Here is a 27,949-nt window from a genome sequence, read left to right on the forward strand (position 1 = left end):
ATCTTGCATCCCTGGGATAAATCCCACTTGATCATGGTGTATAATTTTATGTATGTGTTGCTTTATTCTATTAGCTAGTATTTAGTGAGGATTTTTGCATCTATATTCATCAAAGATATTGGCCTGTAGTTTTCTTTTTTGTGTCCTTGTCTGGTTTTGGTATCAGGGTGATGTTTTCCTCATAGAATGAGTTTGGGAGAATGGCCTCTGTTTCAATTTTTTAGAACAGTTTATAGAGAATTGGTAATAATTTGTCTTTAAAGGTAGTAGAATGCTGCAAAGAAGCCATCCAGTCCTAGGCTTTTCTTTGTTGGGAGACTGCTGATAATAGCTTCAATCTCTTTGATTGTTATTGGTCTATTCAGATTTTCTATGTCTTCTTGGCTCTGTCTTGGTAGTTTGTGTGCATCCAGAAATTTATCCATTTCCTCCAGATTTTCAAATTTGTTGGTGTAAAGTTGTTTATAGTAGCTCTAATGATGCCTTGTATTTTTGATGTATTGATTGCAATATCACCTTTTTCATTTCTAATTTTTTTATTTGTCTTCTCTTTTTTCTAGTTAGCCTTATTAATGGCTTGTCAATTTTGTTTATCTTCTCAAAAAAACAACTTTTTGTTTCATTGATCTTTTGTATCATGTTTTGGGTTTCTATTTCATTTAATTCTGCTCTGATCTTAATTATTTCTTTCTGTTGACTAACTTTGGGTTTGGATGGTTCTTGTTTTTCTGGTTCTTTAAGGTGAAGTCTTTGATTGTTTACTTGTCATCTTTCCATTCTTCTGAAGCATTTATTGCAACAAATTTCCCTCTTAGTACTGCTTTTGCAGTATCCCACAGGTTTTGCTATGATGTGTCATTATTTTCATTAGTTTCAATAAATTTTTTGATTTCCTGTTTAATTTTTTCTTGGACCCATATGTCATTAAGTAGAATGTTGTTTAATTTCCATGTATTTGTATAGCTACCAGAGTTTTGTTTGTTACTGATTTCTAGTTTTAATTCATTGTGGTCTGAAAAAATACATGGAATAATTCCAATTTTTTAAAATTTGTTGAGACTTGATTTCTGACCTAACATGTGGTCTATCCTGCAGAATGTTCTGTGTGCCAATGAGAAGAATGAATGTTCTGAGATTGTTGGATAAAATGTTCTGTAGATGTCTGCCAAGTCCATTTGGTCTAAAGTGTTGTTTAGATCTTGTGTTTCTCTGTTGACTTTTTGACTAGATGATCTGTCCAGTGTTGATAGTGAGATGTTCAGGTCTCCTACTATTATGGTAATAGTGTCTGTCTCTTTCTTTAGGTCTACTAGTGTTTGCTTTATATGTCTGGCTGCTCCAACGTTCGGTGTACATATATATGTATATATATATGATTGTTATGTCTTCATGTTGGATAGATCCTTTTATCATTATATAGTGGCCTTCTTTATATATTTTTATGATTTTTTTGTTTAAAGTCTATTTTATATGATATAAGAATAACTACTCCAGCTCGTTTTTCATTTCTATCTGCATGGTATATCTTTTTCCATCCTTTCACTCTTAGTCTATGTGTGCCTTTATAGGTAAGGTGAATCTCTTGAAGGCAGCATACTGTTGGGTCCATTTTTTTAATGCAGTTAATCAGTCTGTGTCTTTTGAGTGGGGAACTTAATCCTTTTACATTAAGAGTTATTATTGAAAGGTACTGACATACTCCTGACATTTTATTTATTTTTGTTTGGATGTTTTAAATATCTTTTGTTCCTTTCTTTCTGATTTACTGTTTGTCTTCTGTGTTTGTTGGTTTCTTGGGATGGTAGATAAAACTTTTTTTCTCTTTATTGCTAGCATTTTTATTTTACTGGTGGGTTTTATTCTTTCTTGAGTATTCATGGTAGTGATGGTTGTTTTTTAGGTATCAGACACATTTAGAGAATTTCAATATTTTAGAAATACTGAGAATTTCTTGTAAGGCTGGTTGTGTGGTAGTGAACTCCTGAAGTTTTTGTTTGGGAAATATACTATTTGTCCTTCATTTTGGAAGAATAGCCTTGCTGGGTAAAGTGTTCTTGGCTGGCAATTTTTGTCTTTTAGTATTTTGAATATATCATCCCATTCTCTGCTAACTTTTAGTGTTTCTGATGAAAAGTCTGATGTTAGTCTGGTAGGGGCTCCCTTATAGGTGACTTGATGCTTCTCTCTTCCAGCTTTTAAGATTCTCTCTTTGTGTTTGAGTTTTCCCCATTTGACTATAACATGTCTTGGAGAGGACCTTTTTGGGTTGAATATGTTTGGGGATCTTTGAGCCTCCTGAATCTGAATATCTGTGACTTTCCCTATAGCTGGGAAGTTTCCTGCTATTATTTCATTGAATATGTTTTGAATGCCATTTCCTTTTTCCTTCCCTTCTGGAATACCCATAATTTGGATATCTGAGTGCTTAAGGTTGTCTGCTCTCTTAGATTTTCTTCAATTTTTAAAAATTCTTTTTTCTTTTTTTTTTTGTCCGCCTGTGGTATTTTGAACATGCCATCTTCAAGATCAGAAATTCTCTCTTCTGCTTGTTCTAGCCTGCTGTTTAAGCTCTCTTTTGTGTTTTTTATTTCATTGAATAGATCCTTCAGCTCCATAAGCTCTGCTACATTATTTTTCAGGGCACTGATTTCTTTGTACATTTCCTCTTTCAGGTCCTGTACACTTCTCATTTTGCTGTGTTGTCTGAATCTTCTTGTATCTCATTTAGTTTCCTTAGAATTGTTGCTTGAAATTCCTCATCAGTCATTTCAAGGACTTCCTGTTCTATAGGATCTAATACTTGAGAGTTACTATATTCCTTTGGTGGTGTCATACTTTCTTGTTTTTTCATATTTCTAGTATCTCTCCATTGGTGTTTAGTCATCTGGAAGAGAAGTTACTCTGGAGTGGGGTTAGCAGAGAGGGTGTTCCTCTTGCAGGTGTGCTTTATAATGATGGTTGAATGGGGTGTTCTAGTATTAGATCCAGGTAGACGCCGTAGTGTAGTCTCTGTGAAGGTATTTTGGCTGAATTCAGTGTTGGAGTTGTGTGAGTGTGCCACTGTAACCTATTCCCTAGGACACTTATTGTTTCTTTGCTGAGGTTGGTGACTCTATATTGGATCATCAGGAGATGGGCAAGCTCTCAAGTTTGGGGGGATAGCACCTTGGAGTCTTGTCACTTTTAGGTTATAGTGGGTGCTCTTAGGCAGGACTGTTGGCATTGTGGCTACCTCACCCTGACTCTATTAGGTGCACTGCGGTATACTAGTACTCCTCACTTTGAATGGGTGAACAGGTTTTTTCCTTTTTCTTTCCTCTTTTCCTGGGCTCTGCTGGTGTCACTCCTGTCTATGCTGTTGAGTGGTCACCAGCAAAGCTATGAGGTAGCAGTGGCTGCTGTTTTGGCAGCAAGATGTCCTTACAGCAGCAGTTACTGTGGAAGAGGCTGTTACAGTATGCTTGTTCCACCCTGGTGTCTGCAGCAGTGGCCAAGATTTATAGAAATTTCTAATGCTTTGGGGCTCTTATAGTCATATAGTCCAGTTTTGCATGCTGCTACTGTCATTTACTACTAGTTGGATGACTTAACCTCTCTGTATCTAGTTCCTCCCATTAAAATGGGAATAATAATAGTACCTACTGCATAGAGGTGTGAAAAGGAAGTGAGATAATCCACTTAGGGCATTAGGAACAGAGCCTGGCACAGAGTAAGCACTCAATACATGTTAACTGCTAGCAGGAGCAGCAGGAGCAGCAGCAGCAGCAGCAGCAGCAGTAATAATAGCAGTAGTAGTAATAATAGCAGTAGTAATAATATTTGGAAAACTGGCCCATCTGGAAGGGTTCATAAGCTGGTATGTGGAGAGAGTACAAACTCTGGAGCCTCACTCTGTCAGCTGGATCCTCTGCACCCCTTTACCCTCTGGGTAGGCCTAGGGGCAATGGCAGTACAGAGGTTCTGCAGCTGCTATGAGGGTTTAGTGGGTATGGAAGTTCTTAGTGCCATGCATGCAGGACACGCTTAGTCAACATTAGTAGTTAATAAATATTCCAGATAAATAAAGCCCTGGCATTCTTAAAGCACGTACTATTTTTGAACTGCAGAATCAAGTTCACAATTTCCTCACAGTAAAAAGTCAAGGGAAGCTAGAAGAAAGATCTAACTACACTGATTAGTTCATCCAGGAGCAATTTGTCTAGGTTCAGAAGGAATGCATGCAATCATTACTATAAATACAGCCCCATTCAGGTACAGGAATACTTCTGCAGGAGTAAAAGGAGACCCAAAAGGTGAATTCTTTTTCCTCAAAAAGTTGTGGCTAAGCTCCTTCTGAAATTCTTACTGATAAGAAGATCACCCAGAAAGGGAAGCCTAGAAGATACTCTTTAAAATGGACAGAGGAGTCGTGATAACAAATTCTTTTATAGTTCCAAAGCCCTTTCACACGCATTAACTCATCTGACTCTTGCAGCAACCATTTGAGAAAGGAGGCATTATCCCCATTTGTCAGAGGAGGAAAGTGAGGTGCAGAGAATTTATGTGACTTCCTCAAAGTTACTCTACTGCTAAGAGGAGAATCCAACATATGCCTGTTTCAAGTTCGGGGCTTTTATTATCCATGCATGGCCCTGTGGAACATTCGTTGCTGGAATGTACTTGCCATATTGTGGGAACTATTTAATTTTTCCAACTTTTTGTTAACCTTAATTGTTGTGGTCAGCTTAACTCTAAATCCCATACATCATACATGCAGTGTACACATGTGTTTGTGTGTGTGCACCTGCTCATGTATGCATTCACACACACGTGCATGCACACATGCAAGCGCATACTAGGGGACAACTGAATTTATTTTTCACATCTTATTTCTTTTTAACTGTACTTTTAAATGATGAAAATCTTTGATTGAGCTTGAAGACTGATGTGATTCAGCCAAATTTTGAGGATGCTAAATCATTTGTGGGCTGAAGCCTAAGAAGTAATTCAGTCCCAACAGAGGGCAAAAAAAAGGTTTTTCACTTTAAATGAACTATGGTTTTTGGTTTTTTTTAAACATGATCTAATTTCTTTTATAAAGGAAGTGCAAAAGAACTTTTGTTGCCGTCTCCAGCTGTCAAGCAGCCTCCCGTACTTTTGCCCTGCAGCAAAAGGAAGGGACATCAGGTGACAGACCCCAAATTTCAACTAGTCACACAAATTACAGACCTTCTTATCATGATGTCCTCTTGACCTTCTGCCTTTCCCCTACAATGAAGAAAGAGACACAGTTTAAATCAAAATGACTCTCATGGGCAATTTTACAAAACAAATAGAAGGCTCAGAGTCCCCCCCTCCTTCCCCACTTCCCCCGCTGGGCCAGCCTGTTCCCTCTTTCCACACAGGCAGGAGCTAATAATTAGAAAGACCTTTTCCACTCCCAGACAACGAGGCTGTGCTTGCCAAGAGCTCTGTTTGCTTTGATGAAAGAGTTTGACAAAGTAAATATTTACAAAAACAACTATAATCAGATGCCAAGTCCCACTTCTAGGGGACACTTGGAGAGTATTTACCAGAAAGGGCTTCTCTATGTGGCACTGCACTGCCTTGTGGTGAAAACTAATCAAAGGTTTGTGTGGGCTCCACCATGAAGCTCAGCACACTGCAGTCTTTCTCTTAGCCTTTTAACTTGCATGCCTGGTACACTTTCCATAAAGTGTATGAATAATTACATTTACCATTGAAGAGTTCAATTTGGAAATGTTGCACCAATCCGGGACCAGAGGAAAAAGCCACTAACTATTACTGCTTCTAGCAGGAGGGGAAAGCTTTGTGCAGTCAACAGAAGAAATTAAAGTCAGCACTAATAAGCATTCAGAAAATATGTGGTTATTTAAAAAAATTTTTTTAAGGTTAAACTGCTAACTGGCTGAAATCTAGTAACAATATTTATATTACCTGTAGATCTATTATCTGTAAAACTGTGGACCTGAGTGCTGGAATAGGGTGAGAATCAAAACAGGTGCCTCTGCCTGTTTCCATTATGCACATTAGCCCATGGCCTTCTCACAGCCTGTTAAACAGCTGAATTTCCAACAATAATGGTGCAGGCCAAACACTCGCCTGAAGGCCTGTCTGTCTTGGGATTTGGCCATTTACATTGATTTTTTTTTTTAATCCACATTTTTCATGAAACACAAATATTTGCCATGGCAACTGGGGTGTCACATGACATATTGCTACATAAATAGCCGGAAAATCTCTTAAGGGGAAACAGCCCACAAGTGCTGAAAATCCTGAAAACCTCTTGAAGACTGGGGCATTAAAAGATGAAGGTCTGGGAAGAGCAGGTAGCCGTCTACTATGTAGACCCAGCAAGATTAATTTTTTCTGTGCCACTCTTCAATTTCTCTTTTTTTCTTTTCTTATGAGAGAAACTGGAAACATGACCACATAGGGTAGGCCAGGAAAAGATGCTGCCAGCTGTCTCCTTTCTGTGGTGAAAAGTTTCAATTATCACAGGTCTGTCTGTGGCCCATAAACATAAGAAAGCAAGCTACAAAAGTCCTGCACCTATAAAATGAGGGAATCTCCATGAGGATGAATTACATTGTATTGTAAGCTACCAATGTTAAAGAATACAGAATTCCTTCCCCTTCCTCATTAAGGTATTCTGTACAAAACTGGAGATCTTGCCTTCTTTAGCCTATGCTTAAAGACAAATGAAATGCAATAAAACCTCATAATAACATACTCTATACAACACATATTTGCATATATAGCAATAGTTATTGTATCCTGGATTACTAGATTCGTGACCAGCTAGCAGTACAGGTTGGCACAGTCATCTAGTTAATCTCACAATAATGCAACATGATTAAATTTCTTAGTCCCCACTGACAGTGTCATGTGTAGAGTTGATTTGCACAACAATCCTCTCTTTTAAAATCAAATGCATCCCAGCAGCAGCTGAAACAGCACTTATTTCTATGTGAAAAGTACAACTCTGTAACGGGTGTATATTACCAAAAATATTATAGACAATATTGTAAACAAGAACAATTTTCTTTCTGTAGTTAGAAATACAAATACCTTCAATCTTTGTTTCTTGAGAAAGACCTTCGTCACTCCTGCTAGAGTCAGCGGTGGTTTGGGAAGTGTAGCGAAATGGGCTGTGGATGAAGGTGATGCAGAGTTACCTCTTCCGCAAAGAGAGGCTGAGTCACTAGGTGGATGCTTTTGGGCTTGCACCTTGAAAGTCTAATGGCTGTCACCCACTGTCTGCTCACTATTAGTCTCTCCTGTATCCATTCAATGAAACATCTGTGATCATTGACTTCAAAAGGAAAGCCAAAAGCATGGGAGGTCAACAGTTCTATCAGAGTACAAGGTCTGCCTAATGCAAACTGCCGAGATGAAAAGGCAAATGTTAAAAGCAGGCAAATTAGAGGGTAATATTTGTCTTATAAAATGCTTCACTATAAGATTTCTTTAAATAGCCAGATTCCCAAGTTCATGTAAAGGGTAATTTATATAGCTTCATATGATACACTATTCTATTGGGTAGCCATTGTAAAGATGATACTGAAAAATTTAAATGACTTGGGGAAGTGATACAAGTGAAAAGCACCATAAGGATTATTTTTGCAGTTAATTAAATCTACGAGCAACAATTTTTTGGAGTACAAATCTAGTCCACAGGGAGGTGGACCTACCTGCTAGACAATATTTTCTCAGTTACATCTCTCCTGTTGCCTGGCAGCAAGCCCAATTGCCCTTTACAAACAGCCCAAGTCTGACATTCTCAAGGGAGAAAAATCCTTACACTACTCTTTGCAAAAAAGAGAACAAATAATTTATTTAAACGTTTAATTGAATAAAAGAAGTGAGACTTCTTTCTACTGAATTCCTTCATTTCAATCCCCCTTTTTTTTCAATTCTATAACAACAATCTTAGAAAGAATTGACAGATGTTGATCAAAAAAGCGCACTAGTAAAAGATATCAATACATAATTTAGCATCTCACTTTGAGGACTCGGTTCTCTCTGTCCCACGTGGGCTGTAAGGAATATCTTCAGCCATCTTTTAAAAAGTAGCAAGAATTACAGAGCCTTATCACTGAAATTCACCTCCACAAAAGGGATTTGTTTGTTGCATCTCAGCACCCCAGTTGTACCACCTCTCTGGTTTCCCTGGCTTCCACAAGCCTTCCTGTGGCTTGTAGTCCTCACCCTCCCTGGCCAGTGTGCTGTAGTGGATGAAGACCCCGTTTTAAACCTGTAAGTTCTTGCCTTGACTTCTGCACTTTCCTGCCGTGCTGTCCACTTTGGACTTTGCTCTCCCACTTCTGAAGGTACGTCCATGCCCTGCACTCAGACTACTTTGAATCCACAGACTCACCAGTAAAACCTGTTATATCTATTGTCTACAGACTCAATACACTTTTTTATAACTTTCAGGTTCCTGTAGACGAATAAGGTGTTTGGCTAAATTTCCATGTTGAAACAAAATAGCAGCTGACAAGTTTTCAAATGGGCACAACTTTTAAAGGATTTTAGTAAAACTTTAATGCAATTTGGTAGGGTAAAGATCTCAAAGATTTGTAATTTCACAGGGATAATCCAGTTAATGGTGTCTCTAAATTACCTGAAGAAATACTATTACTAAATTATAACTTCATGTAACCTTAGATTTTATGGGACACATACAGTTGAAGAATGTGTCTGCATCTTTAACAAAACTGTATCCTAAGGCACTGCCTATTTTGATACTCAATTTCCCTTCTGGAAAAATCTGTATGATAAATTTTGCCAGAGTTAATGTCAGGGGGAAATAAACCCTTGTCTTCCTGGACAAGCTTGTATGCTCCTGTGCTAGTTATTGATACTTGCCTGCCACGTAGCCCTCCCCTTTCTTCCTTGCTAATTTTAGAACCACAATTTTTTTCAGAGTGACAATATGCCCAGCTCCTAGGGTTATCGGATTTAGCAAAGAATAAAAAAAAGGACATATAGTTAAATTTTAATTTCAGATAAACAATAAATAATTTTTTTAGTATATGTGTCATATATTAAATATGTTATGGCCAACGTCCGACGGGTAAAAGAAATTTGCCCACGAGAACTGGGTGATAGGAAAAGGAAAAGAGTTTATTTCTGGCAGCCAGGGCTACGCAGGCCAAACGAAGTGCACAGCCCGGAGGTGAAACCTCTCGCAGCTTTTATTTTTAGCTAGGCGGGAGTTTTTCGTGCCTGACACAATCTAGCCAATGCAAGCAAGCCAGCGATACATAAGCTAATTTTGTGGTTAGCCCTGTAGCCCCTCCCCACCCTGGATTCCCCATAGGGACTTTTCAGGCTAAAATGGCAGAGCCGCCTATAATGGCATTGGCCATGCTACTCTGTTTATTCCCCCATTTATTTTAGCAAGCGATTTGTACAGAAGCAGAATACATATGTTAAGGTCAGTAGGGGTTGGGGCGTCCCTTAACATTCTCCCCTGTTGTTGTAGCTATAGCAAATCATTGCTGTCTTAGGGGTTGAATTTTAAAAAGCATGTTAAAGTCTCTCTAGTCTTATCTTAGTTGGGCAGTCGGTGGTCTGGATGCTCCAGCAGTGGGTGTTGGGGTTTGAGTTTGGTGCTGGTTTGACGTGAGTCCAATGTATCCAAGCGTCCTTTCCAGCAACCTTTACAGCTGTGGGCGTGGTGAAGATCACCGGGTATGCTCCAGTCCGGCGAGGCTGGAGGGACGAGGCAGGTAACTTCTTTATGTACACCAAGTCCCTGGGTTGAGGGATGGGTCCGGCTGGCTCCTGCTTTGGAAGGGAAGCATTAGCATTTAGTTTGTTTCTGATTTGTGAACAAATCTGTTGTAGGGTTTGAAGTTCCCCCAAAATAGGGGCAGGCAGCTTTTGGGGGTTAGCCTCCATTGGCACCCTGGGTAATAGGGGTGGGGGGTGACCGAAAAGAATTTCAAAGGTGTATATCCCTCTTTATATGGGGAATTTCATACCCTTAATAGTGCAAAGGGAAGGAGGTCTACCCAGTTTTCGCCAATTTCTAAATGAAGCTTAGTCAAGGTTTCTTTTAAAGTTCTGTTCATGCGCTCAACCTATCCTGAACTTTGAGGGCGGTAGGTGCAATGTAACTTCCATTTTATTCCCAAACATTTGGCCAATTGTTGGGATATTTGTGCCGTAAAGGCAGGTCCATTATCTGACCCGAGGGTTGTGGGTAGCCCAAACCAGGGTAAAATTTCATTGATTAATTTTTTTACTACTATAGAGGCTGTTTCAGACTTGGTAGGAAATGCCTTGACCCATCCAGAATATGTATCTACTAATACAAGCAGGTGTTTGTATCCATACCTTCCAGGCATAACTTCAGTGAAATCAACTTCCCAATGTTCTCCTGGAGTATTACCTGTTTGTCGAACTCCAGACCATCGATGAGTGACCTATTTAGAGTTTACTTGAGTACATGCAAGGCATCGGTTAGTTAATGATTCAACAATTTTTGATGCATTATTAAAATTAAATGATTGTCTAATTAATTCTAATAGCTTTGTTTTCCCTAAATGGATGGCTTGGTGAATTTCATGAGCCAAGCGTTGACCCATTTTTTCTGGTAGCCATATGGCTTTGTCCTTTGATTCATACCACCCAGTGGTTATATTTTTTTTGGTATCCCGATGTGTCAGCCTTTTTCTCATCTTCTGGAGAGTACTCAGGTTTTAGTGGCAAATGAGGTTGTGGTAGCAAAGGTGCTATGATTGATGTCCTGGTTGGTTGGAGTGCCACAGTTTTAGCAGTCTTATCAGTGAAGTTATTTATTTCCTTGAGTTTCTACAGTTGTTCCCTTTTGGTGTGCCTTGCAATGAATAACTGCAACCTTGGTTGGAAGCCAAATAGCTTCTAATAGCGCAAGAATTTCAGGAACATTTTTAATTGTCTTTCCTTCTGAAGTGAGTAACCCTCTTTCTTTGTAGAGGGCCCCATGTACATACATGTACAGTAGCAAAGGCATATCTACTGTCAGTGTGGATATTTACAGTCTTACCTTCGCTAAGCTGAAGGGCCTTTGTGAGAGCAATAAGTTCTGCCCACTGGGCTGAGGTCTGGGACCCGAGAGCTTCTGCCCATAGTACTTGTTCAGGAGTAGCCACCGCGGCACCTGCATACCTGACTCCGTCAACCATGTAGCTGCTGCCATCTGTGAAAAGAGTTAGCTCCGCCTCCTTGAGAGGAGTGTCTTGCAACCCTGGTAGGGTTCCCTGGAAGGCGGCTAAGATTTCAAGGCAATCGTGTGTGACTTCACAGCGGTCAGGGTCACTGTCAGGGAGCAAGGTGGCTGGATTTAGGGCAACCGGGTTGGAGAATGTAATATGTTCGGGTCCAAGCAGTTGGGTCTGGTAATGAGTTAACCTTGCATCTGAAATCCATTTTCCTGCTGGGGTTTTTAGTATAGTCTCTACCTCATGAGAGGTAACAATATTTAGTGGCTGGCCCAAGATTAACTTATTAGTTTCTTTTACTAGGAGTGCAGTTGCAGCTGTAGCTCATAAGCATGTGGGCCAGCTGTGGCCACTGGGTCCAGCTTGCATGACAGGTAAGCCACTGGCCATTTCCATGGCCCTAGATCTTGGGTTAGCACCCCCTTTGCGATGCCCTTGTTTTTGGCCACAAATAAGGTAAAAAGCTTTTCTAGATTGGGCAGTGCCAGGGCTGGGGCCTGCGTAAGAGTGTCCTTTATGTTGTTGAATGCCAATTGGATTCTCTCAGTCCAAGTAATTTGGTCCCCTGGTCCCTTTGTAGCCTCATAGAGGGGCTGGGCCATTTCAGCAAAGTTGAGAATCCATAAGCGACTGTATCCTGCGGCTCCTAGGAATTCTCGAATTTGCCTTTTAGTCTTTGGCTCTGGTACATTTAGGATGGCTGTTACGTGGTCAGGGGACAATTTCCTTTCTTCTGCACTTAAGATATATCCCAAATATGTCACCATCAGGGAGCAAAGTTGGGCCTTTTTAGCAGATACCTGGTATCCTAGGTATTGTAAGGTCTTTAATAAATCCCCTGTGGCTTGTTTACAAATCTCCAAGGTGGGTGCAGCCAATAGCAAGTCATCTACATATTGTAACAGTGTTATATTTGATCCCCACTTTACCTTGAAATCTTGGAGGTCTCAGCTCAGAGCTTCATCAAACAGCATAGGTGAGTTTTTAAATCCTTGGGGCAGTCTAGTCCATGTTAGTTGAACAGAGTAGCTTCCATCTGGGGCTTCCCATTTGAAGGCAAACAGAGGCTGGCTGATTTTGGCTAGGGGCAGACTGAAGAAGGCATGCTTTAAATCCAACACTGTATAAACCTGATGGAGGGGATTAACCAGGCTCAACAACGTATAAGGATTTGGTACAGTTGCATGGATAGTTTCCACCCTCTTATTGACTTCCCGGAGGTCCTGGGCAGGCCTGTAGTCATTTGTCCCTGGCTTTTGGACCGGTAACAGGGGAGTATTCCAGCTAGACTTGCAAGGCACTAGTATCCCTTCTTGTTTTAATTTATTGATGTGAGGTTCTATCCCTTGTCATGCCTTTAACGGAGGAAAGTATTGTTTTACTCTGATGGGGGTGGCAGTTGCCATGAGCTGGACCACTGTTGGAGGTTGGTGCCTTGCTAGCCCAGGGGGATTAGACTCAGCCCAGACCTGGGAAATAAGTTTCAAGTAATAAGCTAGCAATTCTTGGTGGTTGGAGGTTTTGTCCTCCTGCAATAGTTCTGGCAAGAGCTTATATTCTTTGGACAAAGGCAGTGTCACCAAAAGGGTGGCAGGTTGCTCCAAGCTTAGTGGAGCAAATCTCTGCTCAATAAAGGCACTGGGCAGTCAGGCATTAAAATGAACGAATGAGTAACTGTGTTCTTGCCTAAGTCGGTGAGTCGCCCTTCTGTCCATGAACAAAATTTAGTTTTTCCTGTGGCCCCTTGAATGGCAATGGGGGGCTTATTGCTAGGCAATTCTGGTTTTTCAGTACAGAGTATGTAGCCCCCGTGTCCACCAGAAATGATACTGGTTTTCCTTATAGTAGGCATATTGGTCTTTATCCAACGGTGAGCATTTTTTCGCCACCATGTTGACTGCTCCTTTAGGGGCCTGAGGTTTCTTGGGTTAGCCTTGCGTGGCCAGCAGAACCTTAGTTAGTCTTTTAAGCTGCTTATCTTCAGGTGGGTCATGATTTGTGAAAACCTTTTGGGCTATTTCTACCAACTCTGAAAGAACCTTGCCCTCAAATCCCTCTAATCTCTGCAACTTCCGTTTTATATCGGTGCAGACTGAGCTACAAAGGCCAAATTAATTGCCCTTCGATTTTCAGGTGCTTCCGGGTCTATGGGTGTATAGATCCAGTACGCCTCTAAGAGGCGCTCTAAGAATGCACCTGGAGATTGGGCAGGCTGTTGGGTTACCTTCACTAACCTTAGATAGGTTTGTGGGTTTTCGGGCTGCAGCTTGAACCCCTCGTAACAGGACCTGGCTAAACCGATCGAAAACCTCCTTACCTCTATTACTATTTGGGTCCCAATCGGGGCGGCGGGTGGGGAAAACAGCAGCCAATCGCTCAGGGTCATCCGTGGGGAGACCATTGGGGCCCAGGACAGCCTGTTGGGCCTCTCAGCATATTCATTCATGTTCCTCGGAAGTGAACAGAGTCCGTAACAATTGTAGGCGATCATCCCAGGTGGGCTGGTGAGTATAAGAGACAGACTCAAGCAGAGAAATGAGACCGTGCAGATCGGCGGAAAAGGAAGGGTTCTGGTTTTTCCAGTTGTAAAGATCACTGGTGGTAAAGGAAACATACACCATAAAAGGGCCGTTTGCCCCTGTGGCCTCACGCAAGGGGAAGAGTCCAGGAGGGGAAGCAGTTGAGGAAGGTGAAGAAGGGGAAGCAGAGGAAGGAGGGGACACTGGTGGGGCAGGACTCTGGAGATGATAAGGGGCCCCAGAGCGGGTGTGGGGGGAGAGATAAGTGGGCTAGACACTTGGGTGGGTCCTCTGCGTAAGGTGGAGGGCGGTGGATCAGCTCCTCTGGAGAGGTTGATAAAACTTGCTTGGGGTTAGAATCAGGGCGCGGCTTCGTCAGGAGAATGACGGCGGTCTCTCGATGGCGAGCATTTTTCTTTAACCCTGGAAAACATCTTTTTAACCAAGGAGGAGGGTAAGACAGAATTTCAATCCAAATGAGAATATAAGGTATCTGATCGGGGTGTCCGGGTTTTCCGAAGATGACCCATCTGACAGCCTGAGCTAAGGGGGGCTAAGAGAGCCCCCTGATGGCCAGTGACACTGAAGGCCAGCCAATCAGTCTCACAAAGGACTCGCAAGACTTTGGGGTCCATGGAGGCCCCAACGTCTGCAGCCTTCTCTCAGAAGGTGTTAAAGTTCATAAGAAAACATTGGAGGACAGTTGGTCTGGAGGATCCTTGTCCCATGATGTCCTGTGGAGCGGAAATGGCCAAACTACACTTATAACAGACAACAGAAAATGAAACTTATACAACACAAAATGAAACTTATAACAGACAACACAAAACGAAACTAGACGAACAAAAGGACTTAAACACAGACTGAAACTAACAAACGATACGCATATAATAAAAGATTTTAAAATCAAAATGAAAGTCCCAACGACCTAAAAAAGGTTCCAATGGATCAGAACGATGTCTCATTTGATCCAGGGAAAGAGGTGTCTACAGCTGCATCCAGCCTATCCTTTTTCCCAACCAAGGAGTCGACTCACCAAATTCGATGGCACCTGCCGTGGGTTTGTCTCTCTGGGGCTGAAGAACGTCTTTTCAGGAATTCCCCCCTAGAGATCCAAAAAGTCCCGAGGCCAAAAGGATGGTTCTCAAGAGGCTTAAGGGATCCCAGATGAGCCCCCAAATGTTATGGCCAATGTCCGACGGGTAAAAGAAACTTGCCCACGAGAACCGGGTGATAGGAAAAGGAAAAGAGTTTATTTCTGGCAGCCAGGGCTACACAGGCCAATCGAAGTGTGCAGCCCCGAGGTGAAACCTCTCCCAGCTTTTATTTTTAGCTAGGCAGGAATTTTTCACACCTGACACAATCTAGCCAATGCAAGCAAGCCAGCGATACATAAGCTAATTTTGTGGTTAGCCCTGTAGCCCCTCCCCACCCTGGATTTCCCATAGGGACTTTCCAGGCTAAAATGGCAGAGCCGCCTAAAATGGCATTGGCCATGGTACTCTGTTTATTCCCCCACTTATTTTAGCAAGTGATTTGTACAGAAGCAGAATGCATATGTTAAGGTCAGTAGGGGTTGGAACGTCCCTTAACAAATATATTTAATGTCCAACAAGAACAGAGTTTTCATGAATGCATTAGACTAAGCATAACTCATCATACTAAGTATTTAGTATAAGTATGTCCTTAATCCTAATGCTAACTCTAATCCCATCCTTGAACATTGACTTTCTCAGTCTTCCTTGTAGCCAACAGTGGCCATATGACCTGTGAGAGGTAAGGGAAAGTTCACCCAGATGTTTCTGCAAAGAAACCAACGCCACTGTTTTCCCCTTCTTCTTGCCTGGAATAAGTATGTAAGGCCCAGATCTGCAGGAGCCATCATATAGCCATGAGGTGGCAAACATAAAAATGAAATCAAACATGCTAAAGAGGGCAAAGCAGAAAGAGCACTATAACAACCCTGACGATCAATGCCCAACATCCCTAGACTCCCTACTTCCTGATTTCTTGTGTGTGAGACAAATTTCTCATTGTTCAAGCTGCTGGTGGTTTTCTGTTATTTGTAGTCACATGCATTCTTGACTGGTACTACCCATTCCCTTCCTCCCACCGCCCTTCCTTCTTCTCTCCCTTCCATTCTGTCTTATTGTATGTGCTAGGGCCTCAAGTGCAACGTTCAATAATGGTAGCAGTTATGATTATCCCTGAGCTGTGTCTGCTTTTAATGGAGAAACAAGTAAAAAGCTTCAAAAGTTTCCCTCCTGGGCCGGCCCCGTGGTGCACTCAGGTGAGTGCAGCACTTGGGAGCGCAGCGACGCTCCTGCCGCGGGTTCGGATCCTAAATAGGAATGGCCGGTGCGCTCACTGGTTGAGCGCGGTGCGGATGACACCATGCCAAGGGTTGCGATCCCCTTACCGGTCACAAAAAAGACAAAAAAAAAAAAGTTTCCCTCCTAAGAATATTTTTTGCTCTGGGATTTTGGTTGATAACAATAATCAGACTCAGAAAATTCTCTTATCATTAATGTTGAATATATTGAATGAATTTTTCCTTTGGCATATATTGAGATGATCATAGGATTTTTCCTTTTTATTCAGTTTATATGATAAATTATATTGCCAGACTTTTGTAACATTGAATCTTCCTTACATTTCTCCTTGATTGTAACAAATATAAAATATATGGCTAATTTTTAGAATTTTTGCCTCTATTTTCCTAAATGCGATTTTTTCTTGTACTGTCCTTGTTCAATCTTGGTACCAAAGTTACAGTGGCTTTATAAAATCAGCTGGTAAGCTTCCCTTTTTCCCCCCCTATGTAGTCATATAAAATAATTGACTGATCCTATAAAGTTGGTAAAAAGTCCCTATAAAAGGCCTGAGGCCTTTTTTCTGTGGTATATTTGTGTGTGTGTGTGTGTGTGTGTGTTTGCATGCACATGTCCATATGTGCATTTAAGACAGAGAGATATTTCTTTTATTTTTACTTTTTATTTTATTAAAAATTTTATTTATATTTATTTTGGGGGGTACAATGTGTTTAAATTCATGCATATACTGCACAATGGTTCACTTAGGGTAGATGGCATAGTTTTGTACCTGTTAGTCCATCACTTCTGCTCCCCTTACCCCTAGCCCCTCCCAGCCTCTGATAACCATTATTCTACTCTCTACTTCTATGAGAGAGCATGCAGTATTTGTAAGACAGAGAGATATTTCTGACTACCAATTTGAATTATCTAACAGTATTGTTTTCTTTAACTTTGCCATTTTTCTTGAGTTAATTCTGGTAATTTAGATTTATTTAGAAAGTTTTTCATTTCATGTTTTAAAATGTATTGTCATAAAGTTATCATGCTATGATTTTTCACAAATTCTACTACATAACTTTAATATTATTTACTTGTGACTTCTCTTTTCCTTTCTTTAGTATTATTGCCAGAGGTTTGCCTATTTTATTATTCCTACTTTTTAATTCTTTGGATCATCTTAATTTTCTTAATGCCTGCTTTTATCTTCATTATTTCTTTTCTTTCACTTTTTTTCCCCAGTTTATTGCTTTTCTTTTTCTACTTTCTTGAGTTTAGCTTACCTTAGTTCACTTATTAACTTTTCTTGTTTTCTATTAAATAAATGTAAATAATGAATGAGAATTGCCCAGAAATGATGAAAGACATTGGTCTATAGATTCAAGAATTCCAATAAATACCAAGTAGGATAAAAAGACCTATATGCCTACACACATCAGAATGAAACTGTAGAACACCAAACATAAATAAAAATAACATATGCAGCCAGAGGGGGAAAAAAAGGACAAACTACTTTTAAAAGAGCCATAATTCTCTTTGATAGTACACAGATTTCTCAATAGCAGCTTTAGCAGCCAGAAAACAATGAAATAATATCTTCAATGTGCTGACAGATATCTTTCAAAAATAAGGACGTAATAAACACATTTTGAAGTAAATAAAAGTTGAAAGAGTTTACTACCAACAGACTTATACTAATGGAAATTTAAAGAATATAATTGAGGCAGAGGAAGTTGGATGACATATTGAAAGTCTAAGATGCAAGAAGGAACAAAGACAATGTGGTATCCCCACAGATATGTACAATCAATTATGTTTCAATAAAAAAATGAAATAAAGAAGTAACAAAGAGCAATGAAAGTGGTAAATATGGAGGATAATATAACAAATATTGATTGCTTAAAAACATTAATAATAATGTCTTATGGGGTTTTAGAAAAGAAGATACAACTAAAATACATGAAAAAAAATCACATATAAATCAGGTAGAAGAAATGGAGTTAAAATGTTCTAAGTTTCTTATATTATTAAAGGGGAAAGTATAGACATTTGTTAACTTTAGACTTTGGTAAGTTATTTCACATGTGAAATGTACATGTGAAAAAGGCGAAAGATTTATGCGATCTGAAGAGAAACCAGAGTATGAAATGTACATGTGAAAATAACAATCTAATCATAATAAGAATATAAAAGGAATGCATTAATTCTGAAAAAAATAGAGTTTGAGTTGAGTTTGGCTTCTTTCACTTAGCATAATGCATTTGAGATTCATCCATGTTTCATGCATCAGTGTGTTACTTCTTAGAGCAGAGTAGCATTCCATTGTATGGATGTACAGTACTTCAATTCATCACTTGAAGGACATATGAGTGGCTTCCAGGTTTTGGTGATTATGAATAAAGCAACTATTACAAACAGTCACATACAGATTTTTATGCAAATGTAAGTTTTCATTTCTGCTGGGTAATAAATAAATAAATAGTGGGATTGCTGGGTCATATAGTAAGTGCACGTTTAGCTTTATAAATGACTGCCAAACTGTTCTTCAAAATGGTTGTACCATTTTGCATCCCCACAAGCAATGTTTGAGAGTTGTAGTTGTTCCATACCCTTGTGTAGTGTGGCATCCCCTTGTTCTTAATTTGTATTCCCCTAGTGACTTATGATGTTAAACATGATTTCATGTATCTATTTACCATCCATATATCTTTTTTGGTAAAATGTCTGTTCAAATCTTTTGACCATCATGTTATTGGTTGCTTGTTTTCTTACAATCAAGAGAGTTTTATATATTCTATATAAAAATTCTTTATAAGGTATTGTTTTGAAATATAAGGTATTTTTTTGAAATATGTCTGTTCAAATCTTTTGATCATCATGTTATTGAGTTGCTTGTTTTCTTATAATCAACTTCTGAGAGTTTTATATATTCTATATAAAAATTCCTTATCAGGTATTGTTTTGAAATATGAACTCCAAGTCCATAGCTTTTCTTTTCATTTTCTTAACATTGTCTTTCAAAGAACAGAGTGTTTAACATTTTTTATTGAAACATAGTTGACTGTACATAGGTATGGGGTATAGAGTTGAATATCAATACCTGTGTGATATATGTGATGCTCAAATCAGGATAATTAGCAAATTCATAATTATACAATGTAATCATTTTTTCATGGCCCTTTACCAATTCCTTTCTTACCCTTTTATCTCTCCCCCTATTGCACCTTTGGAAACCTCAGTTCTGTTCTTTTCTTTTGAAAGTTCAACATATTGTAGTGATCCTTCCTTCCTTCCTTCTTTCCTGCCTTCCTTTCTTCCTTCCTCCCTTCCTCCTTTCCTCCCTTTCATTTTTTAACGCCCACATATGAGTGAGGACATGCAGTATTTCTCTTTCTGTTCCTGGACTATTTTACTTAGCCTAATTTTCTCTAAGTTCATCCAAGTTGCTGCAAATGGCAGAATTTCATTATTTTTTATGGCAGAGTAGTATTCCATTGCATAGTTATACCACATTTTCCTTATCCAGGCCTCCAATGATGAATATTTAGGTTGGTTTCAACTCTTGGCTATTGTGAATAGAGCTGCAATAAACATGGGAGTGCAGGTATACCTTCAACATAATGATTTCTTTCCTTTGGGTATGTACCTGGCAGTGGAATTGTTGGATCCTATGGCAGCTTTATCTGTAGTTGTTTGAGAAAACTCCATATCATTTTCCATAATGGCTGCACCATTTACAGTCCCACCAACAGTGTAGGAGGGATCTCCTTTCTCTGCATCCTCACCAGCATTTGTTATTATCTGTCTTTTTGATAATAGCCATTCTAATTAGGGTGAGATGATATCTCAGTGTGGTTTAGATTTGCATTTCTCTGATGCTTAGTGATGTTGAGCATTTCTCAACTGTCTGTTGGCCATTTGTATATCTTCTTTTGAGAAATACCTATTCAGCTCTATTGCCGATTTTTTAATTGGGTTACGTTTTTTTTTACTGTTAAGTTGTTTGAGTTCCTTGTATATTCTGGATGTTAATCCTTTCTCAGATGTATCGTTTGCAATTATTTTCTCCCACTCTGTAGGTTGTCTTTTTGCCCTATTATTTCTTTTGCTGTGTAGAAGCTTTTGATTTTGATAAAAATCCATTTGTTTATTTTTTCCTTTTGTTTCCTGTGCTTTTGGATCTTATTCAGAAAGTCTTTCCCCAGTCTTACTTCCTGAAGTGTTCCCCTATGTTTCCTTTTAGGATTTTTATAGTTTCAGGACTTATATTTAAGTCTTTAATCCATTTTGAGTTGATTTTGATATACAGGAAGAGGTATGGGTCTAGTTTCATTCTTCTACATATGGATGTCCAGTTTTCTCAGCACCATTTATTGAAGAGGTAGTCTTTTCCCCAATGTATGTTCTTGATGCTTTTATCAAAAATCAGTAGGCTGTAAGTATGTGGGTTGATTTCTGGGTTCTATATTCTGCTTCATTGGTCCAAGTGTCTGTTTTTTATGCCAGTACCATGCTGTTTTGGTTACTATAGCTTTGTAGTATAGTTTGAAGTCAGGTAATGTAATGCCTCCAGCTTTATTTTTGTTTGCTCAGGATTGCTTTGGTTATTTGGGGTCTTTTGTTGTTCCATGTGAATGTTAGGATTGTTTTTTGTATTTCTGTGAAGAATGTTTGGTATATTGAGGGAGATTGCATTCAATCTGTAGATTGCTTTGGGTAGTATGGACATTTTCACAATGTTAATTCTTCCAATCCAAGGGCATGAGATGTCTTCTCATCTTTTTGTGTCCTCTTTAATTTCTTTCAGCAGTGATTTGTAGTTCTTGTTGTAGAGATCTTTCATTTCCTTGGTTAAATTGATTCCAAGACATTTTAATTTTTTGGTGACTATTGTAAATGGGCTTGCTTTCTTTTTCTGCAGTTTGTTATTGGATTATAAAAATGCTACTGATTTTTGTGTGTTGATTTTGTATCTTGCAACTTTACTGAAATTGTTATCAGCTCTATGAGATTTTTTGTAGAGTCTTTAGGTTTTTCTATTTACAGGATCATGTCATCTGCTAACAGGGTCAGTTCAACTTCATCTTTTCTAATCTGGATGCCCTTTATTTCTTTCTCTTGCTTGATTGTTCTGGCTAGTACTTCCAATACTATGTAAATAATAGTGGTGAGAGTGGGCATCCTTGTCTTGTTCCTGGCAGTGCATTTGTCATATGCAGTTTTTATTGTGTTGAGATAATTTCCTTCTATACTTAATTTGCTGAGAGTCTTTATCATGAAGGGATGTTGTATTTAGTCAAATGATTTTTTTCTGTGTCTATTAAGATAATCACATGTTTTTTTTGTCCTTGATTTTGTTGATGTGGTGTATCACATTTATTGACTTGCATCTTGAAACATCCTTGCAATCCTGAAATGAATCTCACTCGATCATGGAGTCTAATTTTTTTGGTGTGTTGCTGTATTCTGTTTGGTAATATTTTGTTGAAGATTTTTGTGTCTATGTTTATCAAAGATATTGGCCTATAGTTATCTCTTTTTGTTGTATGTTTGTCTGGTTTTGGTATCAGGGTGATGCTGGCCTCATAGAATGAGTTTGGGAGAATGGCCTCTGTTCAATTTTTTGGAAGAGTTTGAAGAGAGTTGGTATTAATTCCTCTTTAAATGTTTGGTAGAATTCAGCAGTAAAGACATCCAGTCCTGAGATTTTCTTTATTGGGAGACTGCTCATTACTACTTCAATCTCGTTGCTTGTTATTTGTTCAGATTTTCTGTTTCTTCTTGATTCAGTCTTGGTAGTTTGTATGTATTCAGAAATTTGTCCATTTCCTCAGGTTTTCAAATGTGTTGGTATATAGTTGTTTATAATAGTCTGTAATGATTATTTCTATTTCTATGGTATTGGTTGTAATGTCTCTTTTTTTCATTTCTAATTTTTTATGTGGGTCTTCTCTCTTCTTTTTATAGTTAGCCTAGCTAATGGTTTGTCTATTTTATCTTCTCAAAGAAACCCAACTTTTTGTTTCATTGATCTTTTGCAACATTTTTGGGGTGTCTATTTCACTTAGTTCTGCTCTCATATTAATTATTTCTTTCCATCTACTAATTTTGGGATTGTATTGTACTTGTTTTTCTAGTTCTTTGAGGTGTAGCTCTAGGTCGTTTATTTGAAATCTTTCTATTTTTCTGACTTAAGAGTTTATTGCAATAAACTTCCCTCTTAATATTGATTTTGTAGTATTCCACAGGTTTTGGTATGATGTGTCTTTATTTTCATTAGTTTCAAGAAATTTTTTGATTTCCTGTTTAATTTCTTCCTGGACCCATAGGTAGTTCAGAATCTGTTGTTTATTTTCCATGTGTTTGTACAGTTTCCAGAGTTTCACTTGTTATTAATTTCTAGTTTTAACCCATTGTGATCTGAAAAGATACTTGATATGACTTCAATTTTTAAAAACTTTTTGAGACTTAATTTGTGACCTAACATGTGGTCTATCTTAGAGATATTCCATGTACTGATGAGAAGAATGTATATTCTGTAGTTGTTGGATGCAATGTTCTGTGACTATCTGCCAGGTCCAATTGGTCTAAAATGCAACCTAAATCCTGTGTTTCTCTGTTGATTTGTTGCCTAGATGATCTGTCCAATGCTGAGAGAGTGGTGTTCAGGTCCCCAACCGATATTGTATTAGGTGTCTATCTCTTTCTTTAGGTCTAATAGTGTTTGCTTTATATATCTGGGTGCTCTGGTGTTGGGTGCATATATATTTATTATTGTTATTTCTTCTTGCTAGATGGATCTTTTTATCATTATATAATGGCATTCTTTGTCTCTTTTTATAGTTTTTGGTTTAAAGTCTATTTTATCTTCTATAAGAATACCTACTCCTGGTCACTTTTTATGTCATTTGCATGGTATATCTTTTTCCATCCCTTCATTATTGGTCTGTGTGTTTCTTTATAAGTGAGGTGAGACTACTGTAGACAGCATATACTTGGGTCTGGCTTTTTAACTGAGTCAGTTAGTCTATGTGATTTGAGTGGAGAATTTAATACATTTACATTTAGGGTTGTTATCAAAAGGTATTGTCTTACTCCTGGCATTTTATCAATTTTCATTTGGATGTTTTAAATATCTTTTGTTCCTTTCTTCCTTTGTTATTGTTTGTCTTTGGTATTTCTTGTTTTTTTTGAGGTGGTAAGATACAGTTTCTTTCTCTTTGTAGTTTGCATTTTTGTTATGCCAGTGGGTTTTGTTCTTTCTTGTTTATTCATTGTAGTGATTATTGCCCTTCTTGATTCCAGATGCAGGACTCCCTTGAGGATTTCTTGTAGGGCTTGTCATGTGGTGATGAATTCTCACAGTTTTTGTTTGTCTTGGAAATACACTGTTTCTCCCACGTTGCTGAAGGATAGCCTTGCTGCATATAGTATTCTTAGTATTATATTATAGTATTTCTTTTAGTATTTTGAATATACCATCCCATTCTCTTGTGGCCTATAGAGTTTCTGTTGAGAAGTGTGATGTTAGCCTGATGGGGACTCCCTTACAGGTGACTTAATGCTCTTCTCTTTGTATTTTTAGGATTTTCTCACTGTCTTTGAGTTTTGCCAGCTTGACTATAATGTGTCTCAGAGAGGACCTTTTTGGATTTAATCTGTTTGGGGATCTTTGAGCCTACTGAATCTGAAGGTCCATGTTTCTCCCTATACCTGGGAATTTTTCTATTATTTCACTGAATATGTTCTCAATGCCTTTTCTTTCCTCCTCTCCTTCAGGAATACCCATGATTAGGATGTTTGTGCACTGAAGGTTGTTTGCTATCTCTCAGATTTTTTTTCTTTTTAAGAAAATTCTTTTTTGTTGTTGTTGATCTGAGTTATTTCAAAGAGAATTCTCTCTTCTGCTTGCTCTAGCCTGCTGCTTAAGCCTCAGTTGTGTTTTTTATTTGTTGAATGACTCCTTCAGTTTCATGAGTTCTGCTACATTCTTTTTTAAAGTATTAATCTTTTTGTAAATTTCCTCCTTTATATCCTGGATGGTTTTGCTCAGTTCATTAATTATGTCATCTAACTGCATCGTTTTGTATCTCTTTGAGTTTCCTTAAGATTTTTACTTGGAATTCCATTTCATTCATTTCAAGGGTTTCCTGTTCTATGGGGGTCTGGTACTTGAGAGTTATTGTATTCCTTGGTGGACCCATATTTTCTTGTTTTTTTTTTTTTTTCATATTTCTAGTATCTCTCCATTGATGCCTGGTCATCTAGTAGAGCAGTTGCTGCTTCTATTACTCTCTTTCCCTGCATTCCACTGGTAACCCTCCTTGTGTCTACACAGTTGAGTGATCAGTGGTCCACCTGCAAAGTGGCAGTGGCTGATATGGCTGCTGCAGTGGTAGCAGGTCACCCTTATGGTGGCAATGGCTGTGGCAGTGGTTTTTGTGGGCTGCCCATGTAGTAGTGGTGGCTCCAGTGGTGGTGGGTTGCTCACATGATGATGGTGGCTGCCTGGTAGTGCTGGTGGTGGTGGTGGTGACTGCAGCAGTGGTGGTTGCAGTAGCCACCTGCTTGGCTGTGGTGTCCACAGTGGCAGCAGGCAGAGATATGGTGTCCACAGTGGCTGTGGGGTTGTTTTGCAGTGGCATCAGTGGCATCAGCAGTTGAACTGCCTCCCTGGCATCTGGGTGTCCTTGGCTGCAGCAGGGTTAGCTCATTGGGATGTAAGCAGCACCTGTGGCTGCAACTACCTTCCTCATGTCAGTAGGGTTACCTCATTGGCGAAGTATGGTACTAGTGGCTGACACTGCCTCCCTTGCATCTGTGGTGTCTGCAGAAGCAGTAGGTTTACCTCGTGGGGATGGCAGTGGTACCAGTGGCTGCATCTGCCTCCCTTGCATCTGCAATGTCCTTGGCAGCAGTGGGGTTACCTTGGTAGGGGTGGCAGTAGTGCCGGTAAATTCAGCTGCCTTCCTCACATCTGTATTGTCCACAGCAGCAGCAGACTTACCTTGTGGAGACACAGTGGTGCTGGCAGATGCAACTGCCCCTCTCATGTCTGTGCTGTCTGCAGCAGAAGCAGCAGCAGCAGGGTTACCTTGTAGGGGCAGCAGCAGTGCTGGTAGCTATGACTACCTCTCTTGTATCTGCAGTATCCTTGGCAACAGTGGGGTCATGTCATGGCAGCAGCAGTGGTGCCAGTGGCTGCAGCTGTCTCCCTTGTGTCTGTGGTGTTCTTGGCAGCAGCGGAGTTAACCTGCAGCAGTGGTTGTAGTCACATCCTTTGCATCTGTGGAGTCTGAGGCCTGATGGGCCACCCACAGGACTGCTGCTCTGCAGGGAGCTGCTCTGCTATGGGCAATGGTTCTGGGACTGGACAATGGCTCCAGCGATTGTGGTGGCGGTGGCAGTGGATGTGTTTTGGTTTTCTTCTGTGGGAGGAACACACCCTGGGCACCTCTAACCTGCTATCTTCCCAGAAGTCTTCCAAAGCTAGAAGTGTTTAATTTTGATGAGGTTCAATGTGCTAATTTTTTCATCTTATGGATTGTGCTTTTGGTATGGTATCTAAGGAATCTTTGCCCAACCCAAGGTCATAAAGATCTTTCCCCTTGGTTTTCTTCCAATAGTTTTATAGTTCTAGGCTTTATATTTAATTCTATGATACATTTTGAGTTAATGTTTGTATATGATTCAAGGTACGCGGTAAAGTTCTTTTTTTTCTTTCATGTAAATGTCAAATTATTCGAGAAAATTTGCTGTAAGGGCTATCCTTTTTCCATTGAATTGCATTTGCACCTTTGTCAATAATTTATTGACCATGTATGTGTCTATTTCTGTACTCTCTATTCTGTTCCATTGATCTCTGTGTTTATCCTTTTGCCAATACTACACTGTCCTAATGACTGTAGCTTTATAGTAACTCAGAAAAAATGAGTCCTCCCTTTTTTTTTTCAAAATTGTTTTTTGCTATTTTAGCTCCTCTGCCTTTCCATATAAATTTTAGAATCAGCCTACCAACTTTAACAAAAAATCCTACTGATATATAGATTAGGATTGCATTGAATTTATAGATCAATTTGGGGAAAATTAGCAACATAAAAATATTGAATCTTCTTATCCATGAAATGGCTAGCCTTTTCATATATTTAGGTCTTCTTTGAATTTTTTGTTGTTGTTGTTAGTATTTTGTAGTTTTCAGCATACAGATCTTGCACATATTTTCAAGTTTTATACCTATGTATTCAATTTTTGATGTTATTTTAATGGTAGTATTTCTTAAAATTCTATTTCCAATTGTTCATTTCTAGTAAATAGGAATTCAATTAATTTTCATATATTACTCTTGTGTCTCCAGACCTTGTTGAACTCCCTTATTAGTTCTAGTAGCTTTTTTTTTGGTGGATTCTTTGAGATTTTCTATGTAGTAGTCACGTTGTTTGCAGAGACAATTTAATTTCTTCCTTTTCAGTTTGCTTCCTTTTTGTTTCCTTTGCTTACCTAACTGCATTGGCCAGGACCTTCAGTACAATGTTGAATAGAATTGGTGAGAGTAGATATTATCCCTTGTTCCTGATCTTAAGGGAAAAGCATTCAGTCTCACTGTGAAGTATGATATTAGCTGCAGATCTTGTTTAATAGGTTAAGGAAGTTCTCTTACATTCCTTTTTTTCTTAGTGTTTTTAATATGAATGGATGTTGAGTATTTAAGAAAATGAGATGGTCATCTGGTTTTTCTTTTTCAATCTGTCGATATGACAACTTACATTGATTAATTTTTAAATGTTGGAACAGTCCTGCTCTTCTAGGATAAACGCCATGTGGTTATTTTTCTTTTATATATGTTGCTGTATTCAATTTGTTAATATTTTGTGGAGGACTTTTGCATCTGTTTTCATGAAGAATATTGGGCTGCAGTTTCTTACAAAGTCTTTTTCTGGTTGTGGTAATAGGGTGATGTAGGTTTCATAAAATATCTGGGGAGTATTTCCTCCTATTCTATTTTCTGAAAGAATTTGAGTAGAATTGGTAATATTTCTTTCTTGTTTGGTAGAATTTACTATCAGAACCTAGTGTTTTCTTTCTTAGAAGGCTTTTAAGTACAGAGGCAATTTCTTTAATAGGTATAGGACTGATCTTGTTATCTATTTCTTCTTGAGTGAGCTTAGGCATTTTCTGTCTTTCAAGGACTTTGTCCATTCATCCAAATTGTCAAATTTATGGGCATAAAGTTGTTTATAATATTCCCTTATCATCCTTTAATGTCTGTAGGATTTCTAATGATGTCTCTTCTTTCATTTTTGATATAGGTCATTTGCACTTTCTCTCTTTTAATTTTCATTAGTCTGGCTAGAAGTTTATCAATTTTATTGATATTTTCCAGGAAATACAGTTTGCCTTCACTGAGTTTCTCCCTTTTTTCTATTTTCAAATTCATTGACTTCTATTTCTTAAATTTCTTTTATTATCTCCTTTCTGCTTGCTTGAGTATAATTTGCTTTTCTTTTTCTAGTTTCTTAGGCCGGGAGCTTAGATCATTAATTTGAGGTCTTTCTTCTTTTCTAATATAAGTATTTAATGCTATAAATTTCCCTTAAGCACTACTTTGGCTGCATCCTGCAAATTTTATATATTGTATTGTCATTTTCATTCAATTCAAAATATTTTTAATACCTTGTGACTTCTTCTTTGATCTATGGATTATTTAGAAGTGTGTTATTTAATGTACAAATATTTGGGGAATTTTCTAGATACTTTTCTCTTATTTATTTTTAGTGTGGTTCTATTATGGTCAGAGAACATTCTTTGTAGAATTTCAATTCTTTTAAATTTGTTAAATTTTTTTTATAGTCCAGAATATGGTCTCTTTTGGTGCATGTTCCATGCGCATTTGAAATGAATGTGTGCT

At 38.7% G+C, this 27,949-nt stretch overlaps 1 protein-coding gene across 1 annotated transcript in view; it reads right to left on the reverse strand.

Annotated features, from left to right (window-relative positions):
- LOC134372572 (IQ domain-containing protein H-like) overlaps positions 1-27,949 on the reverse strand; it is a 153,953-nt gene that overhangs the window by 111,015 nt on the left and 14,989 nt on the right. The window contains exons 2-9 of the mRNA XM_063090034.1: positions 25,052-25,108; positions 13,864-14,155; positions 13,531-13,714; positions 12,596-12,835; positions 11,514-12,037; positions 10,986-11,310; positions 9,673-9,792; positions 5,209-5,247 (exon numbers count right to left, since the gene is read on the reverse strand). Coding sequence (XP_062946104.1) covers positions 5,209-5,247; positions 9,673-9,792; positions 10,986-11,310; positions 11,514-12,037; positions 12,596-12,835; positions 13,531-13,714; positions 13,864-14,155; positions 25,052-25,108 — 1,781 coding nt within the window. The remainder of the gene's footprint in view (positions 1-5,208; positions 5,248-9,672; positions 9,793-10,985; positions 11,311-11,513; positions 12,038-12,595; positions 12,836-13,530; positions 13,715-13,863; positions 14,156-25,051; positions 25,109-27,949) is intronic.

Source organism: Cynocephalus volans, chromosome 3 (genome assembly GCF_027409185.1).
Source record: "Cynocephalus volans isolate mCynVol1 chromosome 3, mCynVol1.pri, whole genome shotgun sequence".
Classification (NCBI taxonomy): Eukaryota; Metazoa; Chordata; class Mammalia; order Dermoptera; family Cynocephalidae; genus Cynocephalus; species Cynocephalus volans.